The following is a 22,116-nucleotide window of genomic DNA, read 5'->3' as shown; positions in this document are numbered from 1 at the left end:
ACATAACCTTCAAAATTGGAGAAGTGAAGAGAAAAAAAAATTGTTTCGCTTGACTTTCTTCAGACATTTGCGAAATTGAGAAGCTGAGAATCAAAACTGATTTTATCTCATTGTGAGTTTGATGTTGAAGTTTAATCAGTGTTCTTCATCAGATATTCCCTGTGCTCTTTGTTGACTGGAAACTCAAGGATTTTACTTCCCTCACAACAGGAACAGGTCTTGCCTATCAGCCGAGTCGAGCAACAATTTTGTTACTGTCTTTTCCTGAACTTAAAGTTTTCTCACTTCACCTCGTTTCTCAAAAGACATTGCTCTCTGTTCCATGGTAGCTTCATTGAAGTATTAAAGCTACTCGCAGGTTTGTGGCTTTCCTTTTTCTTTCTAACTCAAATATATCTGCCATTTCTAGCTCCAGCACGTCACCCGCTTGCGACTATTCAGTGATTTTTCTTGTGATTGGGGGGTTGGCAGATGGCGTTTATTCGCCTTTAACTAGATTAACCCTCCTGAATCAATGTTGACCCTCACAAGTTAATATCAAGTGACTCTTTAAATGGAGAGTGATGTACATCAATGTTGGCTTACAAGTTACAGGTTGTTTTCTGGACCACATGGAACGGTTCATTTTGCGGCTTGCAAGAAAATAATACGTAACTTTCGTTTTATGAGGGGAATGGCAAGAATTTTCAGTCGTAATTACTTAAAATAAGTCTCTTAAGTCCACATTAACCTTGAGTTTTTACTCTAGTACCTAGCGACTTTTTCTTTCTTTTTTTCAATTTATTTGGCTTCCATTCCTGTATTTACTAGAAGTGACTTTTCACATGGTGGGATGGCATAGGTATTTTTTCAAAACTTTCACAAACCAAAAGATAAATGCCTAAAAGATGACTTCCCACGAAGAGCAGTGCATTTCAGCTATTGTTGGTGTGCCAAATCTCAGGATTGCCGGGCATTATCTAACAGTGACAACCTTTTTTTCTCATCACTTTTGAAAAGTTGCTCATTCTGCCTTGCAATTAAGGATATCGCCATGAAATTTCACAATTTTCTGCGATGCAATGGCTGCGGAGCAAAAATATCAGATTGTGAAAGAACGGTTTTTGTCTCATACTTTTGTAAACCAGCCTATGGTTTAAACTTCTAACAATGAGTGTATACTGGAAAGTCAGGATCCCAAGTGTAGAGTAATGGAGAAATTTGCTAAGTATCTGTCCAGAAGCAAGACGCAATTCTTATATAACTGCATGTGAAAATTCAACGCTCTCTCATGGTTTGATTAGTATTAGATGCGTTAGGTCTAGTGAAGAAATACATGGTGTAGCTTATCATTTACACTTCCAACTTCGAAAAACTAATAAACTCTTAGACTCTGCGTATGAGCCCCAAAAATCTTTTGCAACACTAAACTTGCAGCAAATTGTATTCCAAGCTAATTTAGGTAGGTATCATTATTCTCTCAGCTGATCCAATGTCAGTGTGTCATTTTATTTTGGTCATATTGTGTTCAGCGCAGGAAATACCTAGTCAATTTACCCCTTACCTAGACATATGCTATTCTACTGAATAACTCTTCTTCCTCAAGTTTTTAATCGGAGATTTCTTTTTTCCAGGACTCTGTGGCAAAGGTTTTTAAAATTCCTTTAGAGGTCTGATCATGACATCCTATCAGCTTTACAGGAACACAACTTTAGGCAGCACCCTACAGGAAAGTCTTGATGAGCTTATCCAGTATGGACAAATCACCCCACAGCTTGCGATAAAGGTCCTTCTCCAGTTTGACAAAGTCATCAATAACGCTCTGGCAAATCGGGTGAAATCAAGGCTTACGTTCAAAGCTGGCAAATTAAACACCTACAGATTCTGTGATAATGTTTGGACGTTCATGCTGAACGATGTTGAATTTAGGGAGGTCCAGGAAGTCGCACGAGTAGATAGGGTAAAAATTGTTGCCTGTGATGGTAAAAGTGTAGGCGATGAGCTAGCAAGGAAGTGAATCTCCTCCTCTCTTTTTTTCTGTTTCCTGTTCTTAGCAGAATGAGGGAGACTATGATGTATTTACTCAGGACTGTTGCCAAGCCTCTCTGAAGAGCATAATTGTACTCTATTTTTCCAGTTCACCAAAAAAAAAAATATCCCTAGAAACTATCATCCTAATTTTTGAAATGGAGGTGTATGATATACAACAATCTTTAATTTTAGTAGGTATGTGCAGAATGAATGATTTTTGACTTTTTTCTACGAGTTGTGTTTCTTGAAAATAACATAGATTTTGTAGCAAGTATATTGTATTCATAAAATCGGGCTCTTTATTTTCGACACCACTGGATTGCTGTACCCAAGCAGATGGACAGATTCTTTCACTAGGAAAATTTTTTTTAAAAAAGTGACGGTAAATTGTTAGCTCACACCTTTCTTAGTCTACTTCCTCAAGAGTGGCTGGTGAAGGGTGAAGTTAGTGACTGGTTCAGGGAATGTTAGTTGGTTTTTTTTTTTCATTTCAAAATTTAGGATAAAAATACATTTTCAGCAACTATGGTCCCTATCTCCACCAACCAATGCAAACCACCAGGGATGTTAAAGGGTAAAGAAGTAGTCTCACCGGCTCATTTATCTGACCTGAGCTTTCCAAAGCTAGTTGATCCTCAAGCAATAGACCAAGTCACTTACTTGACTTTATTTGCCATTCACTGAACGAACCAACAAACATGAACAAAGTTTAAACGGAAAAAGATCAGCAATGAGGAACATGTTAATGAACTTACATTAAGAAAAAAAATATTAAACAGAAAAATAAGAGGTAGGTAACTGGCAAAGGTCCTTCAATTTTCAGAATAGAGGTATTGAGGAATGAACCGAATATATAGGAATAAACCCTTTCACTGCTAATTTGGGCACAAGTACAGCCTTTAGATCAAATTTAGAAGCTCAGTGATTGAATATAACATTGAATTTTGTTCCCCCCCCTTTTTTTTTATCAAAGAATAGCATTTACTCACCATTAACTTTTAACAACAGCTCTTAAGGCTTGAAAGTAAACGATCAAAGGCGGCATAATAATTTGTCTAAAGGAATCCGATTCAATTTTTTTGACAAATGGATGTACTGATCTCAGTTGCTGACTTGCATGCCTTTAGTGCTGTACTTAGTGATCACTCTCTGATCTGAAGTTATTTTAAGATAGTAAATTTTCCAATATCACTCATTTCCTCAGTAAGTAGTCCTTAAATATTTAAGTCAGTAGTCACAAGTATGCAAGCTACAAAGTAAAAATAAGTTGTAGCTCCTGATGGTTTTTCTCATTATCATTCATTTATCATAGTTATTTACCAATTTTTCAACTGACTTTAAATTTAAAAGCTCATTAGATTAAATCATCTACTTCCATTACTTGGCTTGCAAATGTAAACAAAACCAAGCACTCGTAAACGGTAGAAGAGTAAGACAGTAAATTTCCTGTTCCTGTCCATTGGCTGAGCCACTCTGAAGAAAGATTAGTGTGAATCTGTCCTGTAACCTTTTTTTCTTGTGTTCTTTGATTTATAATAAAAAGATTTATCTCATTTTTTTAGTCCTTTGTTTTTTTATTTTAATCAGGTTCTTGAGTTGTACAACAGTTATTGCTTTTTAAATCAAAAGAATTTCATGTGAGGAGCTCACATCCTCTATTTTTTGTTTATAAAATCTGTCATTTTTTATCTGGTGAGACAAAAAAGAGAAAAGAAAAAAAAATCCTGCAAAAAACCTACTGTGTTGCCCTCTTGATTGCTGATAATTTGTTTGATATTGTTTGCTACCACTGGTAGGTAGGGATGGCTGCAACTTAAAATTTTCATTATTTGAGACAGCTGTATTGATGTTGAATAAACTATGAAAATGCGCATTCCGATCGCTGTGTTTCAAAATGTCCGCTTTCCATTCAGATTTCTTACAAGAATAGCTAAGATGGACTTTTTTGCATGAAATTTTTGGAGACCATTCTTCAACTAACAATTAAAAATCACACAAGACCTTGTCCATTAGTAATAATCAGTTATTCCTTGAAAAAGTAAAACATAAAATCTGCTACATTGTAAACGGATATTCGTGTTCTGCTCTCTTAAGAAAGAGCATTGTCGATGAAGAATAAGGGCTCTCAGAGGGAAACGCCTTAAGTAAAACCTGTTTCGATGCCACAGCATTTTATGGACCGATCCCATGTTCATTCTCATTTTCCTCCTGTTAATATTTCAAGTCTTGTTACAATACTAACATAGGTAATATTCTTCCTTTTAACGTTCAAAATAAGAATTAATAATTGGATTGCATTTTGCAAAAAGGAACCACTAGCATTGCAATGTTGCTAAGATTGTGCAACTTCTTTTGTCTTGGAGGAAAAACCCGATTATCCATTAATAGTTTCTATTTTACTCGCTAAAAACTGTAAATTTAAGACAAAATTAATCTAAATTTCATAGTTTTTCACGATTTCCGCAATTTTATTGCAAAAGATGAAGTTGCACAATCCTAGCATCATTGCAATGCTAGTGGTTCCTTTTTGCAAAATGCAATCCAATTATGGCGCATGGTAAAAAGCTTTCCTCTCTATGCACCACATATTCTTTCTTGAGGGGGCAGTGTTGTGGTAGTGTCATCATCTATTTACAATTGCACATACTTTAACAGGATCGCGCAGAGCCACATTTTTTATTTTTAAAAAAAAGGAATGGGAGAAGTTTTTCATTCAACCAGTCATAGGTACCTAATTTTTTTCTTGTAAAATCAAAGTCAAGAGAAAATATGCATTTTAAATGTGAAAAAGTCATGAAACTTGGTCCTTACGTTCAGTTTTATAGAGGAATAAAATTTCAAACCTCTCTTTTCAGTTCAAATTTGGTTCATTAGTAGGTACCTAATTTATTAGTGTCTGTCACTTTCTCCTCTGAGCGGGAAACTCCCCCGCTAGTCCGAACGAGTTTTTCAAATGAGAGTTAAGAGAAAAAGCTATCCATCTCTAGAGCCGTCAAAACGAATTTTCAAAGCCTCACAAAGTCGTCCAGGCGGGTCTTCCTAACATTCCCACTCAAACAGACCGTCTATTTGAATTTTGCGCTCAAAGAGAGCCCGCGTTGGCATCTTCCGATGGGTGTTGCCCGCCAAAGACACGTGCTTTGGGAGGTTATGTCTGGTTTGTTTACGACAGAATCCAGAATCGTCTTGGACTTGGATTCAAGACAAGGTGTCAATTATCCTTATCGCTCAAAATTAAATTAGAAATTTGATATTTGTAACTATAATTATTATGTGCATGGATCCGAAGTTTCCTGACTGTGTCTAAATTTCTGCTTCCGTAAGTAATTTAAATATCATTCCTGTAATATGGTTGATACATGGTATGGTCACGAACAGTGAGCCGTTGCCTTTATTCATGTTTTATTCTCAAGATCTAAGTGATTAACAAAACTCGTTTTTCTAACCATGCACCACAGTGTGCTTCCATTCTGTCCACGCCGTGAATAGACTCCTACCATTTCGGCTTATGCCAAACAATCGACCAACAAGCAAAATGAGGGGTCTTCACAGATCAAAGTTACGCCTGTAGGCCAATATGTGAAACTCTTTCTCGCTCAAAACAATCCCACAATTCAACTTGTAATACAGGAAAATACACCAGGAAGAACAAAAGTTTCAGTCTAGACTTTGGGGAGTATCTCAATTTTTATATTCAGATACTGTAATTACCTAAAATTTGAACTTTCTTGCTTTCAGATAATGCCCGGCTCTGTATTAGATGTGTTCAAGCACCTTTCTAGTGGCTCACTTGATCTGGCCACTGGAGCTGCAGTTCAAATATTAAAAAATACTCCTGATTTTAAAAATGTAAGTATATAGAGAGATACAGCCTAGGGTTGTCGATACTTAACCGATACTTCCAAAGCATCGATACTTGGCATCGATACCCCCAATATCGATGATATCGATATGTAATCTAATTTGGTCATGAAAAAGGCCTCTTTTTCTTTTTTAACAACTTCACTCTCTTCTATTTCACCTTCACTATAAGTTTATTCCGTTTCGTTTCTTAAACAAAAATCCTGGCCTTTAATTTATTGAAGAGTATGTTGATTGTTGTACCTATCAAAAACCGTATAAGTCACCTAACAGATGAGAAAAATGCAGTCTATAAGTAAGTGAGTATTTAAAAAGAAAAAAAAATCTTTATTTTATTTTTGCTTGCTTTTTCAGTCCAAGGATGGCTTATCGGCGGATTGCGAATATATTTTGATGAGGCTTATCAGAGGAATGGCATCTGCTGAATTAAAAACAAAGACAGGGTTTTTCTCCCTACTGGTAACTTTATTGCGATTGCACAAAGGAATTACATTGGATCATGTTTTTCAAATCTTGGAAAGCAAATTGGAAATCGGCATCCATGATTCCAGTCGAGTAAGTATCTTGGTCTTTATTTGGCCAGCATTTTTTATTTTTTTGGGATTCTGATTAATTCACATGTAAAGAAGGTCTTACTTGACACATGTCTCAATCAGGAATGCAAATTGTTTTAACTAGACTTTAGCATGGTTGTGAGGAAAATAAATACCCCATGAGAAGAATAACGCTTCTTGAGAAATTCCCTTTTTTGAACGATTATTTTCTCAGATATTGTCGCCTAATAAAAGTCATCCAATCATTCAATAATAGATGCAAATGTTTAAACATCTCTGGCCATACTAAAAACCTCAAAGCGCATAAAATATGAGAAACAAGATATTTTAAGTCAGTTATCCAAAATGAAGGCTCTTTTAAATTCAATGTTTAGATAAGAAAGGTGCATTTATAGAAATAATTTCTTTCATGGGATTGGTGTCAATTGCATCAGGTTTATAAATATCCCAGGATCATAAAGTACTTAAGTGGCAGAATCTAGAAGGTGTTTTTTCTGCCGTCCTTTTGTCAATTTCTACTAAAATAATGTTCTTTATTGTTTCTCCTCTCTTACATGCTGTGGAATATTTCTAAGTCTTCTTATTATATTTTGTGCATCTTTTTTCAGGAAAAGAGTGATGTAATATCAGCTAGAATTTTGGTGTATGGTGCTATTATTCGGTCTGGCCTTTTTGAAAGATGCGTGGAAGAACAACAAGAAAAGATCTTGGAAACTCTCTTATCCTTGTCCAGAAGGAAAAGTTATTTTGTGCCACTGACATTCTCATTTTTGTTGGATCTGATACAAAAGGTTGGTTTGGAAATAGTTTACACTCATGCATTTTTCCTCATTAAGTGACTAAATATCAGCCATAATCATATCTTCTTTGCAAGAAGGGGAATGGAATGATGCCTCTCCGCGTGGCGTTGATTTTTTTTTGGTGTTGAACATTTTTACTTGCATTCTCTGATGAAGGCTTCGATGCTGTTTCTTATACGCAGTATTTAAGTTCTAAAGTGATGGCGGCAAAGCATCTTTTTTTTTCCTCTGGCGGATGCGTGGCGAGGTAAGAGGAACTCTCCCTGTTGACCAAAAACATATCGATAGCCAAGTGCAAAATCTAGCATCTTCATTGTGGTGTCTCAAAATTTTCGCTCTTATATTACTTTTTCGACGAAAAACAAGCCAACTTCACTCAGCTTAAAACTTCTCTAGAATATTCTGCTAACAGATAGGAAAAACCAAGAATGTTTTTAAGAAATTATGTTAACTATTTCTTTGAAGAAAAATGTAAGTATGACAGGAAGTCTGCAATGTCGCAAAGAAAGATATGCGGTTTCACATTTTGGCCATTGGTATACTAGATATAAAGAGAGAAGAGTCAGAAAATCGTAAAACTTGAACCCACAAAATTAATTTAAGTATACATCTACATATTTCAGGACCCCCAGTCCCTTCCTCCTGGCTTAAATTCTTGAAACGCTCCAGTGTCTAGATTATCGGTTTGAGTTTTTCAATTTTTCAGTGCGCATTTATTTTTTATTTATCCTGTTATCTCTTTTTTTTTGGGGGGGGGGGGGAGGTATAATTTTATAATCGATACACATCTAAAAATGCTGTAAAAATAATAAAGTAGAAAAATATTTTTTTCATCTAATCATTTCTGTCTCTGTTTCAGGTTGATGCTGCACATTTTGAGCATATGTATTGGCCACTTTTGGAATCTTATTGCAATGAAGAAATCTCAAAACACTGCATTGAGTCGCTTTCTTGTATTTTGTTGAGTAACAAAAGGTTTCCAGAAATAGTTCAGGCCAGAGTGGATCTTTCTTTTCTTCTGAATGTTGAAACAATGCCAGTTATTGCCCGGAAACTCGCTGTAAGTTCTTGAAATATTTACTGACTCCAAGCTCAATATCAATCAAATTTCACGAAATACTCTCAGTAGATTTTTTGACTACATAATAATTTTTATTCTAAAGGTAATTTTGGGCTCAACAAAGAGTTGTGGACTCAGGTATATTCCCCAGACTTTCTAGACGCAGTAATTAGGGGCAAGTTCTGCTTAGCTGAAAAGAAGAAGAATGTTTCAATTATGGTAGCGTTTTTTTTAAACATTGATCACTTAAAAATTTTTTATTTTTACCTTTTCAAAGCCATAACTATTGAGAAGACAAGAATGCCGCAATGATGGAGGCTATTAAACCATCAGATAAAGTTCAAAATGAAGTGTTCTGGCACATGTCTACCCTTGAAATTTCATGTGGAACACAGTTTTGCATATTGAAAACTACTGAAATTAACTATTAATCAAGATCTGAACGTTTCTATGCAGCACCAGTCTTGAAAAAATTGAATTCCCTGCTCACAAGAAAAACGAGAGTCTAAGTGAATCAAATCGCGTACTACATCAGTTTTGCTAGGTTCCTTAATTGAGCAGTTTTCTGTTCTTGCCATTTGTTGTTCAAAGTGGAAACTGTGCACGACAGCTGAGTTGGAGCACTGAGTTTGAGATTGCCACATTCTCACACCTCAGAGACTGTCGTAGTAACTTTTAATATGTCTTATCTTACTTTTCACGTAAGTAAATTATAGTTTTCTTTGGGAGCAGGAAGTTTGAATTTATGCATCGAAAATTTTAATATCTCGATTAGGAGTTACTTTTAAAAATTTTCGCTGCAGAAATCTTGTTCCATGTGAAATTTTGATAAGGAAATATGGATCAAATTGCTTGAATTTGCACCTTGTTTAGTTGTTCATTATATTCTAATGTAAAAAGAAAATCCTAATTTTAGTTTTGATACAAATTTGTATTCTCAATACAGTCTACTTTTTTCCTCCGTTTTTAAGCCATTTCAGAGCAGCATTCAATCCACAAAAGTATTCTGTTTCGCTAATTTTTTTCTTTCTCTTCTTTAGGTTATTCCTATGTCAGAAACACTAAAAGCTTTCTTGAATTTACTGTCTGAATTCATTTCCATTAAAAGCAATGCTGAGGAGCTTCTGTGCGCATTCTGGAATGATGGTATTGAAAAAGGATTTAAAGCTCATTTTGAGAACAATGAGACTCCCTTTCTTTTTGTCAAACATTTCATGGAGCATCTGAAAAATCCTTCCTTGGTTTGTATAACTTTATGTTGTTTGGCTAATTTTTTAAATTAATCACAAACATTGAGACATTATTGGTAACTTAAGCTCTCCTTTGATTATGTGTCAATGGTTAAAGTTGAAAAATTCAAATCTCAGATTGCAACGTTGTAAGTCTCTGCTCATGGTGTATTCTTCATAGGAAAACTAACCTACAGTTCCTACTGAAATTATCTGTGAAGTTTCTTACTCATTCCCAAAAGAGAAAAAAAATCACTGAACGGGTTGGTTGCATGAATGTTTTTAATCATGTGGGACTGGTTCAGTAGGGACGGAGAGGGGATGGGACTTAAAGCGTGGGATTAGCCCTTGAGGGTTATTTGAAGTAGTAAAAAAAAAAAAAAAAAAAAAAAAAACAATCCAGTTTCTAAAACTTTGAGGTCTACTGAGAAATGAGGTATTTTTAAAAAAAAATTACGGTCGCACTGTGATGTCTGGTGACATTGTGACGTCACTTGGTATATACTCAGGTTTGCCCTATGTCAAATACATATGTATAAATACGGTTGCTTTAACAATTTGCGAAAAGTCGAATTTTTCATCTAAATTTGATTTGAAAATTGTGGTGAAAAAGGGAGTTGAAACAGAGCTTTTTGCATACCTTCTGCTGCCGCCAAGAGCCATGCAAGGAAATATTTTGATTGGTCTTCCTCAAAAAAACATATAATATAATGGAAGATTTTTTAACATTGCAATCAAAATACGCATGTTTTTGCTTTTAGTCTGCTCACATTCTTCAGTCAATGGCAAAACTTATCCTAAAGTAGATCATTTGTTGATTGATAGCTAATAAGTGGGTAGTTCCACTTTAAAATAGTGCTAATTTATTTTTCACATCTATTTTTCAAGTCAAGGAGTGGAAAATAGACTTTGATCATGTGCTCATTTTGATTTTAAGAATTTTCCTGGAAGGAATATCTCTTCTTTTTGCTCCAGCCTTTGTTTTACTAGGCTTGCTGCTCAGAATAAATTAAATTCACTAATTCAGCATAGGCGGGTGAAATTAATCAAGAATCTGATTTTACAGACAGAAGCTGGCCCATATCGACTATCAAAATCGTCCTCTGAAATTGTCTATCCTCTATTAGCCGAGATGCATTTTTTTACAATAGACGATTGAATATCGTCGCATTCATGTGCCAACTAAAACTAAAGTGATTTATTTTTATGGTCTTGTTTTCAGGTACTAGTATTCTTATCTACACATTTTGTAAAAGCGATGACTCAAGATGGTGCCTCTCCTATCATCAAAAAATTTTTACTGACTTTTTCAAATTACATCAAGAATAATGCGGAAAAATTTAATGAAAAAACTTTATTCAATAATCTTCAGGCTCTCTCAGAAGATCCAAAAAATCCTTTTGTCGATAGTAAAAGTGGTATGTTGAAATAAGTATTGGATATTACATTTATAAATCTTTGTTCATCAAATTGAGGTACCGTTTTAAGATTCCCACATATTTTGCCACCCCACGTATTTTGGGAACTTCATATTTTTGGCAAAAAAACAAGTGAAAAAAAGAGAAGAATATTAGAAGAAAAACATTATCTGGTTTTTAGATGCATATTTTTCATTATAGTCTATTCAGTCCTGCAGTTACCAAGAGTAAGAACCTCTCTTACACGTGTTGCCACCATCCTTGTTCTTGTTGTCCCCTTCTACTTCAAGAGATTGAGGCTTTGAGCGAGGAAATGCTTGGGCATACCTTTTCAGCTTTGATAATGCAAGTTTTTGGTTAGATCAGTATCAAATAGCACTCTCAAAAACATTAACTTTAGTTGAACTTTGTAGTTATTAATTTAAAGTAAGATGTCTCAAAAATTTACTCTGTTTCATTTTTTACCATCAGGCTCCCAGTTTTTCGTCACACTTGCAGTGCTTTTAAAGGAGAAACATGTAAAAAAGTTAGCAAAATCCTATCAAAACGTATTGCGTGGATTGTCTGAAAAAACTGTGAATGGTCGAATTGTGAAAACCACGTGGTCATCCAAAACAAGACTGAATGCAGCCACGATTCTATTGAAGTGAGTCAGATTCTACTTTATTCATGCTTACTATAATACATTCCTTGCATGCAACAAAAGAACAATTACATAGGCTGCCTAAAAAGTACGAGGACTGATTCTATGTGCCAAGAATTGAGCCCAAAAATTGTGATGCGGCTTTAAGTCTTGGAAGTAAATTTGTAAAAATCAAAAAACAATTTTTGTCCCCCAAGAAAACAAGAGCTGCAAAAATTGCACACATAAAGTGAGTTTCTACTCTTAAAGAATAGCTCACTATGAGGTCACTAGTGAGGTCTATTCTTGAAGATCAACAAAAAATCAACTAATTTGGTCGAAAACTTGAGGAAGTTATGACAATCTGAGTCAAAAAAATTCGGACCTGTTGAGCACAGCGACTGGATCCCTGACTTTGCTTGCCTCTCCATTGTTCAGTTGGTAGGACTGCTCTGTTGGCTGGGGAAATTTCGAGTTAGCTCTGAGGCATTACTCCAGAAATTCCGCTGGCCAATCAGAGGAGCGGATTTCTCGGCTGATCACTCGAGGGGAGAGCAACGTCAGGTAAGTGAGCGAAGGAAGGATTCGTTGTTTTTTGCTGCTGAGGAGCCCGGAGCTCACATCGCTCGGCCATCATTTTTTTTATTATTTTAGTTTTCTTTTTTTGACTGGTTACGTCTCTACGGGATTGAGATTGTTTAAGTGCTTATAGTGTTCTCGCTTCTATTGTTGTGCATCGCGGTGGAATAAACTATTCATCTGGCAGTGAGTCGTTGACATTTTTGCTCTCCCGTGTCCTTATCCTAACATGGGAGTGATGCTTCAGGGCAAACTCGAAATGTCCCCAGCCAACTGAGCAGCCCTACCAACTGAACAACGGACAGACAAGCAAAGTCAGGGAGCCAGTGTGGTTTTTTCAGCTCTTATTTTTGAAAAAAAAAAAATTGTTTTTACAAATTTACTTCCAAGTCACTGAGCCATATCATTGTGTTTGTGCCTTAAAAAATATTCCTCACACTTGGGTAGTGTTTTATGAGGAGATAAGTAAGAATGATCTCTCATTGGTTGGCAGAGGTCTTGGAGGCCCCCCGTGATTAATAGTAAAAATAATGCCAAAATCATTTTCAGTCCTATGCGTTCAAATTTTGGGGAATTTTGATCATTTTTATCTAGGAATTTCCCTCTTCCCAGGTCTATAGACACCCTAATTTAAGGATAAGTTGTATTGTGTTTTCACAATCGATTTCCTTTCAGCTTTTATTGAGAAAAACTAATTCCAGTACATTTGAAAGAGCAACAGTAAACACTGAATATACTGGACGTGCAAGTTACTGAAGTCTGCGGTTTGCCGGTTTTTTCTACAGGTCCCATCTATTTTGCATCAGGACAAAATTAAGGTATCCAAATTGTTTCAAAATGTGTTTTCTCAATGTTGGAGTGGGCAGCACTGTTTTCGGCTCAGAACAATGAATATCTCACATCGGGAGTCATACTTGTGTGAGAGCTTGCTCTCTTATCCGCTTTAATTATTGGCTTTCATAATTTCAGAATGTCCAGTTTCAAAAGCTGCAGTGAAGATATTGACTGGCAGGCAAAGCAGCTGCAGTGTGTTCTCTCCACTGCAGTGTGCAAAGTGTCAGGGAAAGCTGCCGAAGACCACTTTCGAGATGAGCTCAAACATTTGTTCTACGCTGCTCTGCCAAAACCAACATCAGCCAATGAGCACTATAAAGTCCTCCTTGTTCTCGCAAAGTTCATGGATAGTGAAATTAAGAAGGGCAATCTACATACCCCACTTTCAAGTAATGTAAGTGATGACAATTTTGATTAAGGAAGCAAAATTCCTACCTCTAAATTCAAGTTATTATTCATCAATTTAAGTGGAACTGCAGCTTCAGAATGCATAGAAACGATGCTGCTTGAAAGTTTTACTTGTGAAAGATATTTTCAATGACTTTCTAAGTATAGCAAGGCTTGGAAATGAACTTCCCAGCCTTTTTTTATAGACAAAAGTCTCTGAAATTTTGGTAAAGAAGTTTCGTTTTCTATTTGAATTAACGCTGAGCAAATTTTAGGATTTTTTGAATTTTTCAAGAAAAATCACAGGTTTTGAAATTGTAAAACAATTTAAATTCGAAAAATTTAAACAGAAAGTTATAAAAATCGCACAAAATGATGGAGAAAAGAAGATTTTACTTATTTGTTTTCTCGGGTGAAAATGTAATCTATGATTTCCTTAAGTTGAACAATAATGTCTTTTTCATTTGTTCAGGAACAGCCTGTTTGGAACTCAATTCTGGAGAAATCAAAAAGTCTAGAAAAGAAGATTAGTAAATCAGACACTGATGTCCTGGCGGACATTGTGTGTTTGTCTCTGAGTTTGCAGCTGGCTTTTCTCTTATTTTCTAAAAATTCTCTTGCTGTTGAGGCCATTCAGGTAAGAATTAAATCGTCGTTTTGTCAGAAAGAAGGTATGGTAAAATCCCTAGATAATTTTGCAGCGGGATGATCTTATCTGTTTTGAATCGTGGCCCTTAATCTACCTCTATAAATCTCTCAAAAATACATTTAAATCTGTGGAATTGAATCATTTCTCGCTTTAACCCTGTGACTACCTGTGACTGAAGTAAAATTCAGGCACTCGTCATTCAAGGATCTACAAAGTTACGTATGTATGAGCAATGATTTTCAAAAAGTCTGTCTTTATTAATTTACAAGGAGAAAGAAATTGTATTCACTTATCGGAATCTTTCTTCACATTTTGAAGTTAAAAATCCTTCTCAATCTCAATGTATGCCTACTTCAGAAGAAGTGGATGCCTTGTTTCATTCATTTATTTTTTTATTTTTCAGAAACTGAATGACTATTATGACTTACTGAAGGCAAAATCATTGGTGGGAAGCGACATGCTAGATGCATTTGTAAGTTTCCTGTTGGACCTCCTGTCATTAGAAAGTGTTCTAGTGAGGCAAATGGTGAACAAAATTTTTGCATCAATAAGCGGCCAACTTAAACCTGACACACTTGTAAGAATTTTGAAAGTAAGTATCATTTTTTTAGTTTTGCACAAGGGTAAAAGACTAGAATAACATTTAGATCAGAGGTATGAACTGCAAATGCATCTTCATTTTCTAATTCTCACATGTATAATATTTAAGGTAGCAACATGTAACATTCTTTTCCGTCAAAAAGCTTTCATCTAATAGAGTTAAACATGTGTACAATAAACTCCTTTTTAACAAACTCTCAGGTATATTGAATACATTCTGGCTTTTCCAGCTACTTCAAGAGAATTTAATCATATAAATTATAATAATAGAAGACTAATTTAATTCTTTCATTCAATTATAACTAAATTTTATGTGACAGTTGGTTGAGACTACGCAATTTTCAGGCAAGATTCCCTGTTTTGCCTCAAAATTCTGTTTTAACCTCAAGTTTTCAAACTCACTTGACCAAATAGTCGTAACTTTGAATATTCGTGTGAAAGATTGTGCATGTAGTAGGAATGCATGCATTTGCAATCGCAAGATTGTGATGCCTCTCTGCAGGCTAGGAGCAGTCAAATTGTCCAATTGTCTATCATAGCAGAGACAGGTGATTGACTATCCAAATTGGAGAAGATACTGAGCTTCCCTCTTATTTCTTTTCCCTGAGGTCTGAGGAGCGCTGTGGTCCTTGCATTGTTATCAAACTGTCTGTTGCAGGTGAGTACAGATCAAAGAAACCATATCATTGTAGTTTGTGGCTGATACTTTATGACCGTACTTAATTTTATATTTGCACAACATTTTGAGAGAAGATAAAAAGTGTGCTCCATAAGATATGCTTTGGGAGTTGAGTGCTATTCTAAATAGTCCAAGATTGCCAAGGAATCTCTTTCTATTTGATTCCTAATCTCTTTGCTCATCAGTCCTTTATTGTCATTCCCTCAATCATGTAATGTTCTCTTTTGATTCTTCCCTGCAGATTCTAGATCCTGAAGATGACGGCGAACTAGACGAAGAAAGCTCAAGCAGCGAATCAGAAGCAGAAGAGCCCAAAGCTCCTAGTAAAAGTAAGAAAATCAAAGGAAAGAAGCAAGAGAATGGAGAAGAGGATGAAGATGGAGTTGAAGACAAAGATGATGACTCAGATACTAGTGATGACGATTCAATGAGTGAGGAAGAAGATGGCGTCAACAAAGAAACGGAAACTGATCGATTGAGGCAAGCAATGAATGCAGCTTTGGGAGATAATGCTAATTACACTGATACGGTAAATATTTGCGATGTATTGCTATTTTATGCGTCTTTATATCTTGATACCTATTTATCCGTAGATTTTTTTGCACAAGAAAGTAACACCAAGTTTGCCTTTTCAGGAAGATCTGGAAAGAAATCTTGGAGCCTAGGTAGTGAAGTAGAAATTGAGGAGGCTGAGAAAAAATGATTTCCAGGAATTTATTGATAAAATTTAAATAAGTAGGAAGTTTGAAGGCCAATAGTTGAATCAGGCATTTTCTCAAATGTTCTCTCTCACATAGGAATTCTGATTAATTTCCTAGTTCTAGACAAAATAATCATTTGTTCATCTAGAAAAAAAGTTTCCGTAAAAATTGGCATCATCATGCAACTGTAAATAAATCAGATTTAGTCCTTAAACAAGTTTTATTTTGCAGTTTTCAGTACGTATGTCATATTATACAGAAATTTTTAAAACGTTGATAGTTACAAAATATGAGGCGCACCTGAAGAGGAAAATGCAAAGAGTTCGTAGGTTTGATGAATTCTTGCATTCAAAATATTGGAAACTCTAGAGCTCTTTGTCAAAAACACAAGACTTCATAATGAGACCCATCAAAATTTGACTATCTGCTTAGGCATTTTGATTTGAATATGTACTTAGATATCCTTAAAATGTAGCGCATACTAACTGACGATGCCACAAGTTAGAAATTTTATTTTTATTGTAAAATTCTTTCCTTGAGTTTTCTAAGCAGAATTATTTTTGGCTTTACATATTAGGAATCAATTGACTTGGATGATTTAGACGAAGAGACGGGTGATTTGCTGGATGAAAGACTGGGACAAGTTTTCAAACTCTTCCGAAAACCCTCCCGGAAAAAGAAGAAAAAAGTTCAATCTCCTGAAGACAGGGCTGTTTCTCATTATCGGATGAGGTAAAATATCCTGTTTTTTCGATCTTATACTTGCAATGCCCTGATGTTATTTTCCCCACATTTCATTGTTCGCCAACTTGTTATTGGAATACAGATGTTTAAACCTTAATTCATGATTCAGGTAAATACAGCAATAAATTTAAGAACAAGCTGAGCTGGAGACATCTACGTTTAAATCTCAAGGTGAACAACGACACTCTGTCATTCCAGTGCAAATCTTGTTGTAGTAGATTCCACTGCTACATCTTATTAACCATGACCAAATCTGCTAAATTTTTAAATTTAAAAGCATGCAGTTCAACATATGATTCTAGCTGCCCTAATTTTTTCAGTGTTTTAAGGCAGTTTTTCAGGGTTGCAATAATAGAAAAAAATTTGAAGAATTACTATGCGCTCAATTTATCTAATACTTTTGAATGATGAAGTGAAAAAAAAATTGGCTCAATGGATCTAATCTCATGATTTGACGAATTAATTTGTATTTTCAAAGTATGACACGAACTATCTCTTGGATAGTGTTCAGCAAAAGAATGATACCTACTCTTTACATGAATTGACTTCTTGTTTGTTGTAGGGTAACAGGGTAAATCATTGCCCAAGCTCATGCAGATGTGTAAATTGCATTCTTACTCGTATCTCTGTCAACTTGATCACTGAGCAGTTTTTCTGTTGGTTTTCGTGGTAGAGGTTTTGTGTTAAATCCTACTGTAAATTAAAAACATTGATATATAATTAGTCTATGATTGTTTTTGGTGTTATAGGATCTTAGATTTACTCGAGACGATAATAGATGAGAATCCCTCACTCTTTGCAGCTGTGAATATTCTGAACACACTAGTTATGCTGTATGAATCAAGTAAAGTGGATAAACTTCAAGAGGCTTTAAGTAAAAGAGTCGTCTCTTGTTTGAAAAATATAGTCAATCTGAAGAAATTTAGCAATTTTGCTGATGTCGAAGAAGCCTATCTGGCTAGTACTCTTGAAGCACTTTTGGAAAGGCATAATATTTGTGAGTATCAATATGTCATTGCAATTATGTATAATAATTTTAAGGGGTCTTTTCCTCCTTGATGAGATGCATGCATCTAAAATTTACTACCTCTCGATAGCTGGAGAATTCAGCTAGAGACATCCTTAATTATGTAAAATCTTGAAAAAGTTTGAATTTTGATGTGGCCAGAACTCCAAAAAATGATTGACTCAAACTGTAAACCCAACTGTTTCATGATAGAAAAAAAGATATCTCAGATGATAAGACCTTCCTTCTCAGCTTAGTAAAAAGTGGTGCGAACATTATCACAGCGTTATTGCCAAAATTAATGTTTCAACAATGTTTTTGGACTGTTTTTGTAACTTTATTTTGACGATTGCCAAGTGTGTTGAGTCAGCAAAGTCTTTGAGTTGCATCAGATAATTGACGAACTAATATTATGTTCTCCATCCATTTTTCATTTTAAAAGTTGCGAAAGTACCTGTCTGTTCCCTATTTTAAATCGGTTACATTTCCTGTTCAAGAAAAGTGTTTATCTTATTCAGGGAGCTATTTTAATATTTGAATTTTTGACTGTATGTGATTTTAATTGTAAAACATTAGCGCCCCTATTTTTCATTCTTGTTTTTGTCTCGAGACAAAGATTTCCAGTTGACGCAAGGAAAATAGAAAAACAAATGTACAGGAATTTACCCTTGTTAAATCCTGCTAAAGATTTTTTGTTAAATCTCATGATGATTAAGGGTTTTCAAATATCTACTTTGTTGTGTTCTCAACCCCTTAACGTTTTTTTTCCCTTTTATATTTTCAGTACCCAACCCAGGTGATTACTACTGTTTCATTATTCGAGCGTCGCAACAGTTATCAAAATCTGGTCAAAACCAAGGAGATGACTCCTTTACTACTCTGAGCATCTTGAAACGAGCTGTTAAAGACTTTTTCACTAAAAAGTAAGTACATAACTAGTCGATTATTCTATATGACCAGATTCAACTGTTAGTGAATACGTTAATTTATTTAGCTCTTAAAACGATCAGTCATTACAAGTGCTTATCCAAGAACACTTTTGGTCATAGAAATCATGATGTTTTGCTGAATAAAATATTCTGCATTTTACTTGTATTATGCACTTTTCAAGACTTATCCACATGGCCAAGTGAAGCCTTTCATTCCCTCAGGGAAAGTACCTAGACGCAAAGTTGCTTTTTATCATTTTGAGTTGTGCTGTGGCCTATCGAGTATGATTCAGGGACAAATATTGCCATGAATGTCAGAGTGTGTATTCCACTGTTAATTATTGTGACGTTTTACTTCAAGAGTTACTTATGTGAAGCTGCTGGCAAAGTTTGGTAAATAATGCCCTGCATTTTGATTTTTTGGAATTTTTTTCATCAAGAAAGATGTTATTTTACGATCCTGTGTGCAGGGAACAAACTGTACCAAGCACAATAACTCAGATGTTGCGTACATTAAGACTTCTGAATTGAAGATGCAATGAGAGGCCTAGAAAGTTTTCATGTTTCTTCATTGTATGTATAGCGCTGACACAAATCATTACAACTTGAAGTTGTGAAGCACTGAGTCTGAAGTTAGCTCAGAAAAACAACCATTGTACATATCCTAAAATAACAATCGGTTGTAAATTCTCTAATGAGATTCCGAATTAATATTCATGAATCGCTGAAAATGGTCTGACCAAAGGATAGAACCAGCCCTGTTTTTATACTCCTGTCTTTTGACGTATCCCATCGTTTTTTCGGACTAAAAGTAGGTTCCTAATAATACTCCCTCTTTCTCAAACATTAGTACGTCCATATTTTTTGAAAAAACTTATTTTTTTCTCTAAGTGTTTTGTGTGTTTATACTTTGCTTCTGATTTCAGTTTCTCAAGTTGTTGTTCTTTCTTTTTTTCCTCAGGAATAGCTTTTACAAAATGGACATGTTTTTACCAGTTCTGAACCTGCAGTGGGATGGATTGCTGGAACTTATTCCGAACATTGCGACCTACGCTTATTCTAAAGATTCAGGAACTGTTTTTAAACAAGCATCTGGTTGTAAGATGATAGATATGTTCTACAAGAATAATAGAATGGCCTCTCAAATTCCAAAAAATAGTTTGTGCTCTGGTCAAAATAGTCCTAAAAAGAAGAAGAAAAAAGGAAAAATGAACGCCTAGTTTTTAAAAGTGTCCTTAAGATTACAGTTATCACGTTTCTGGATTATCTATCATTGACATCAAGTCCATTTTTATAATAGACCTGCCATTTACACTTCAACATACAAGGACTGTAGTGCAAGCAATGTTCTACCACCTTTGACTCTAGTGAGTCGGTTGTGCCAATCACAGAATTGTTTTAATGATCGCAGTTGACTTCTAGCCTCAGAAAAAACTGAGTCATGAATATCATCAACAATGGTTTGCACTACACTGCAGGATGACGACCATATTTTTTTAAGAGACAGTGTATCCTTTAATAATGAACTTCAAAACTTAGTGTTTGGATAGTCATGATGTTTTCTCTGATCTATAAGAATTAACTATATCTGAACTTGATTCTCTGACCAGCAATAGTTACTTAGTAAGCAGTGAAGCAGAATTTGATGTGATGAAAACTTAGATAGAGTAAGTGATTTTGCCACGTGCGTGAAATTTTTATTACCAAAGCAAAAAGCTCATTCGAGCACAATATTCCCCCATTGAGAAATGCTGTTTGGAGCAAAACTAGTTATGACCAATCAGAAAGGCAACCGCAGATGCAGTTTAACAAGTGTTGCTGCAAACAGCATTTCTCTATGGGAAAATATCGTGCTCGGATGAACTTTTTGCTTCTGTAATGAAAATTTCATGCATATGACAAAATCACTAATTCGACGTGCGTCAAACCGCAAGCAGTTCACATTGAGAATTGTTGAACTGATTTTCAAAAAAAGATAATCAAATTTGTCCATATTAAAATTTATGGAAAATTCCCACTTGTAAAATTAAGTTGAATGAAAACTGCATGGAAGATGGTCAAGGTGGTCTAGGTTGGTTACCTAAGCAATAAAGAGCGTAGATGGTGAAAGTCACAAAGCATTTATTGCAATATAAGACGTTGCAGATTTCTTTTAATGTTTTATTTTTAATAAGAAAACAAATGAACGCTATTTTTTAAAATCTAAGCTGATTTTTTCCATCTCCTAGAAAATATTCTGCAAAAGTTTCTAAAAATTTTCTATTTTTCTTTTTTTTTTTTCTTTTTTTCATATCTTAAAATAAATCGCAGGATATTTATCAACTTGGCTGTCAAAATGCAAGCTTTGTGACTTTCGCCATCAGTTTTTGTCAAAAGCGTTTGATGTTTCGTTACTTGTACCTGTGTTAGGTGTTCTCTTTTCAATGTTATACTGTCTCAAGTTATTTTTGGAAATCGATATCTTGAATCAAATTGAAACTATATTTACTGAATGCTATTTTCTATCTTGAGAAAGCTTGAAGAAAATAAAAAAAGGAGCCAAAGGAGGTTTTTACCAAAAACTGCAATATTAAATAAAAATTATGTGGTGATAGCATTGACACTTATGATCATAATCTTAATTAAAATTCCGTAAATTTGTACCAACTGGAGGTCCTAATTGGTACCATCAGTTTTAAAAAGAAAAATATATTTTTCTCCCGATGAAATTAGCCTGTGTTTTTAATTTATAGACTTTCTCTACTTCTTCCTACAAAGATTAATTTAAACAAGTTTACTCTGTTGTATGCCATAGGAACTCATCCTCAAATTCTTAAGTAAATAATAAATTCTTAATTAAATAAAGAAATCTTGAACCTAAACAAAATCTTGAATGTATACTTTCAATTTGAAATTGTAGAGACAATTTCACTCCGCAGTTTTTAATTTTATCCAATTTAGGGAAATTACAGTGTTGCATTCGTAGCCTGTCAATTTTAATAAAAAGAAGGAAAAAATTCACAATGTAACACTGTGATCTAATTACTTTGCTCATGCTCAGGCTGATAGAATTGACTTCAATATGAATAGGAAATTTGTCCTCCATTCAAGCAGTTTTGGTCGACAGCACAAATTGTTGTCTCCTGTACAAAGGAACTTCTTTCAATAGCATTGTTTCAGTTTCACATTTTATTTTGTTAATAAAAAAGGGTCACAAAAATTTGCCTAAAATTTCCAGGAATTATGCTTCTTCCTTATTAGAGAAGACTTGAAAATTTTCCAACAGACTTTTGAGATGGTTTTCCTATGAATAAATTAAAATTTTCATGGAGATACTTTCAAAGAGCAAACAAGATACTTTCCTTCCTGCGTAAGACGACAAAATGAGAGCTCAATGGGAGCTGGGCCACATTAACTGTTGCTCTTTTTCTTTTATCATCTGTTTAACTTTGTCATGGTACATACCTACTATGGT

The 22,116-nt window shown here is 34.8% G+C and overlaps 2 protein-coding genes across 2 annotated transcripts; both read left to right on the top strand.

Annotated features, from left to right (window-relative positions):
- Positions 1–32: 32 nt before the first annotated feature.
- LOC109044547 (transcription initiation factor IIA subunit 2) lies at positions 33–3,571 on the top strand. Its single transcript, XM_019062339.2, has 2 exons — positions 33–358; positions 1,614–3,571. The coding sequence occupies exon 2, from the start codon at positions 1,658–1,660 to the stop codon at positions 1,994–1,996; it is 339 nt and encodes a 112-aa protein (XP_018917884.2). The 5' UTR covers positions 33–358; positions 1,614–1,657; the 3' UTR covers positions 1,997–3,571.
- Positions 3,572–5,172: 1,601 nt separating this feature from the next.
- Positions 5,173–21,370, top strand: Mybbp1A (MYB binding protein 1a). Its single transcript, XM_019062252.2, has 16 exons — positions 5,173–5,329; positions 5,749–5,859; positions 6,226–6,426; positions 7,034–7,216; positions 8,085–8,285; positions 9,326–9,526; positions 10,737–10,932; positions 11,404–11,578; positions 13,103–13,361; positions 13,827–13,991; positions 14,407–14,595; positions 15,524–15,811; positions 16,561–16,715; positions 17,477–17,724; positions 18,518–18,656; positions 19,624–21,370. Exons 2-16 carry the CDS (start codon positions 5,752–5,754, stop codon positions 19,880–19,882), a joined length of 2,967 nt encoding a protein of 988 aa, XP_018917797.2. The 5' UTR covers positions 5,173–5,329; positions 5,749–5,751; the 3' UTR covers positions 19,883–21,370.
- The last annotated feature ends 746 nt before the right edge of the window (positions 21,371–22,116 follow it).

Source organism: Bemisia tabaci, chromosome 4 (assembly GCF_918797505.1).
Source record: "Bemisia tabaci chromosome 4, PGI_BMITA_v3".
Lineage (NCBI taxonomy): Eukaryota > Metazoa > Arthropoda > Insecta > Hemiptera > Aleyrodidae > Bemisia > Bemisia tabaci.
Note: the sequence above shows the minus strand (reverse complement) of the source record. Positions and strands in the feature narration are given on the sequence as shown.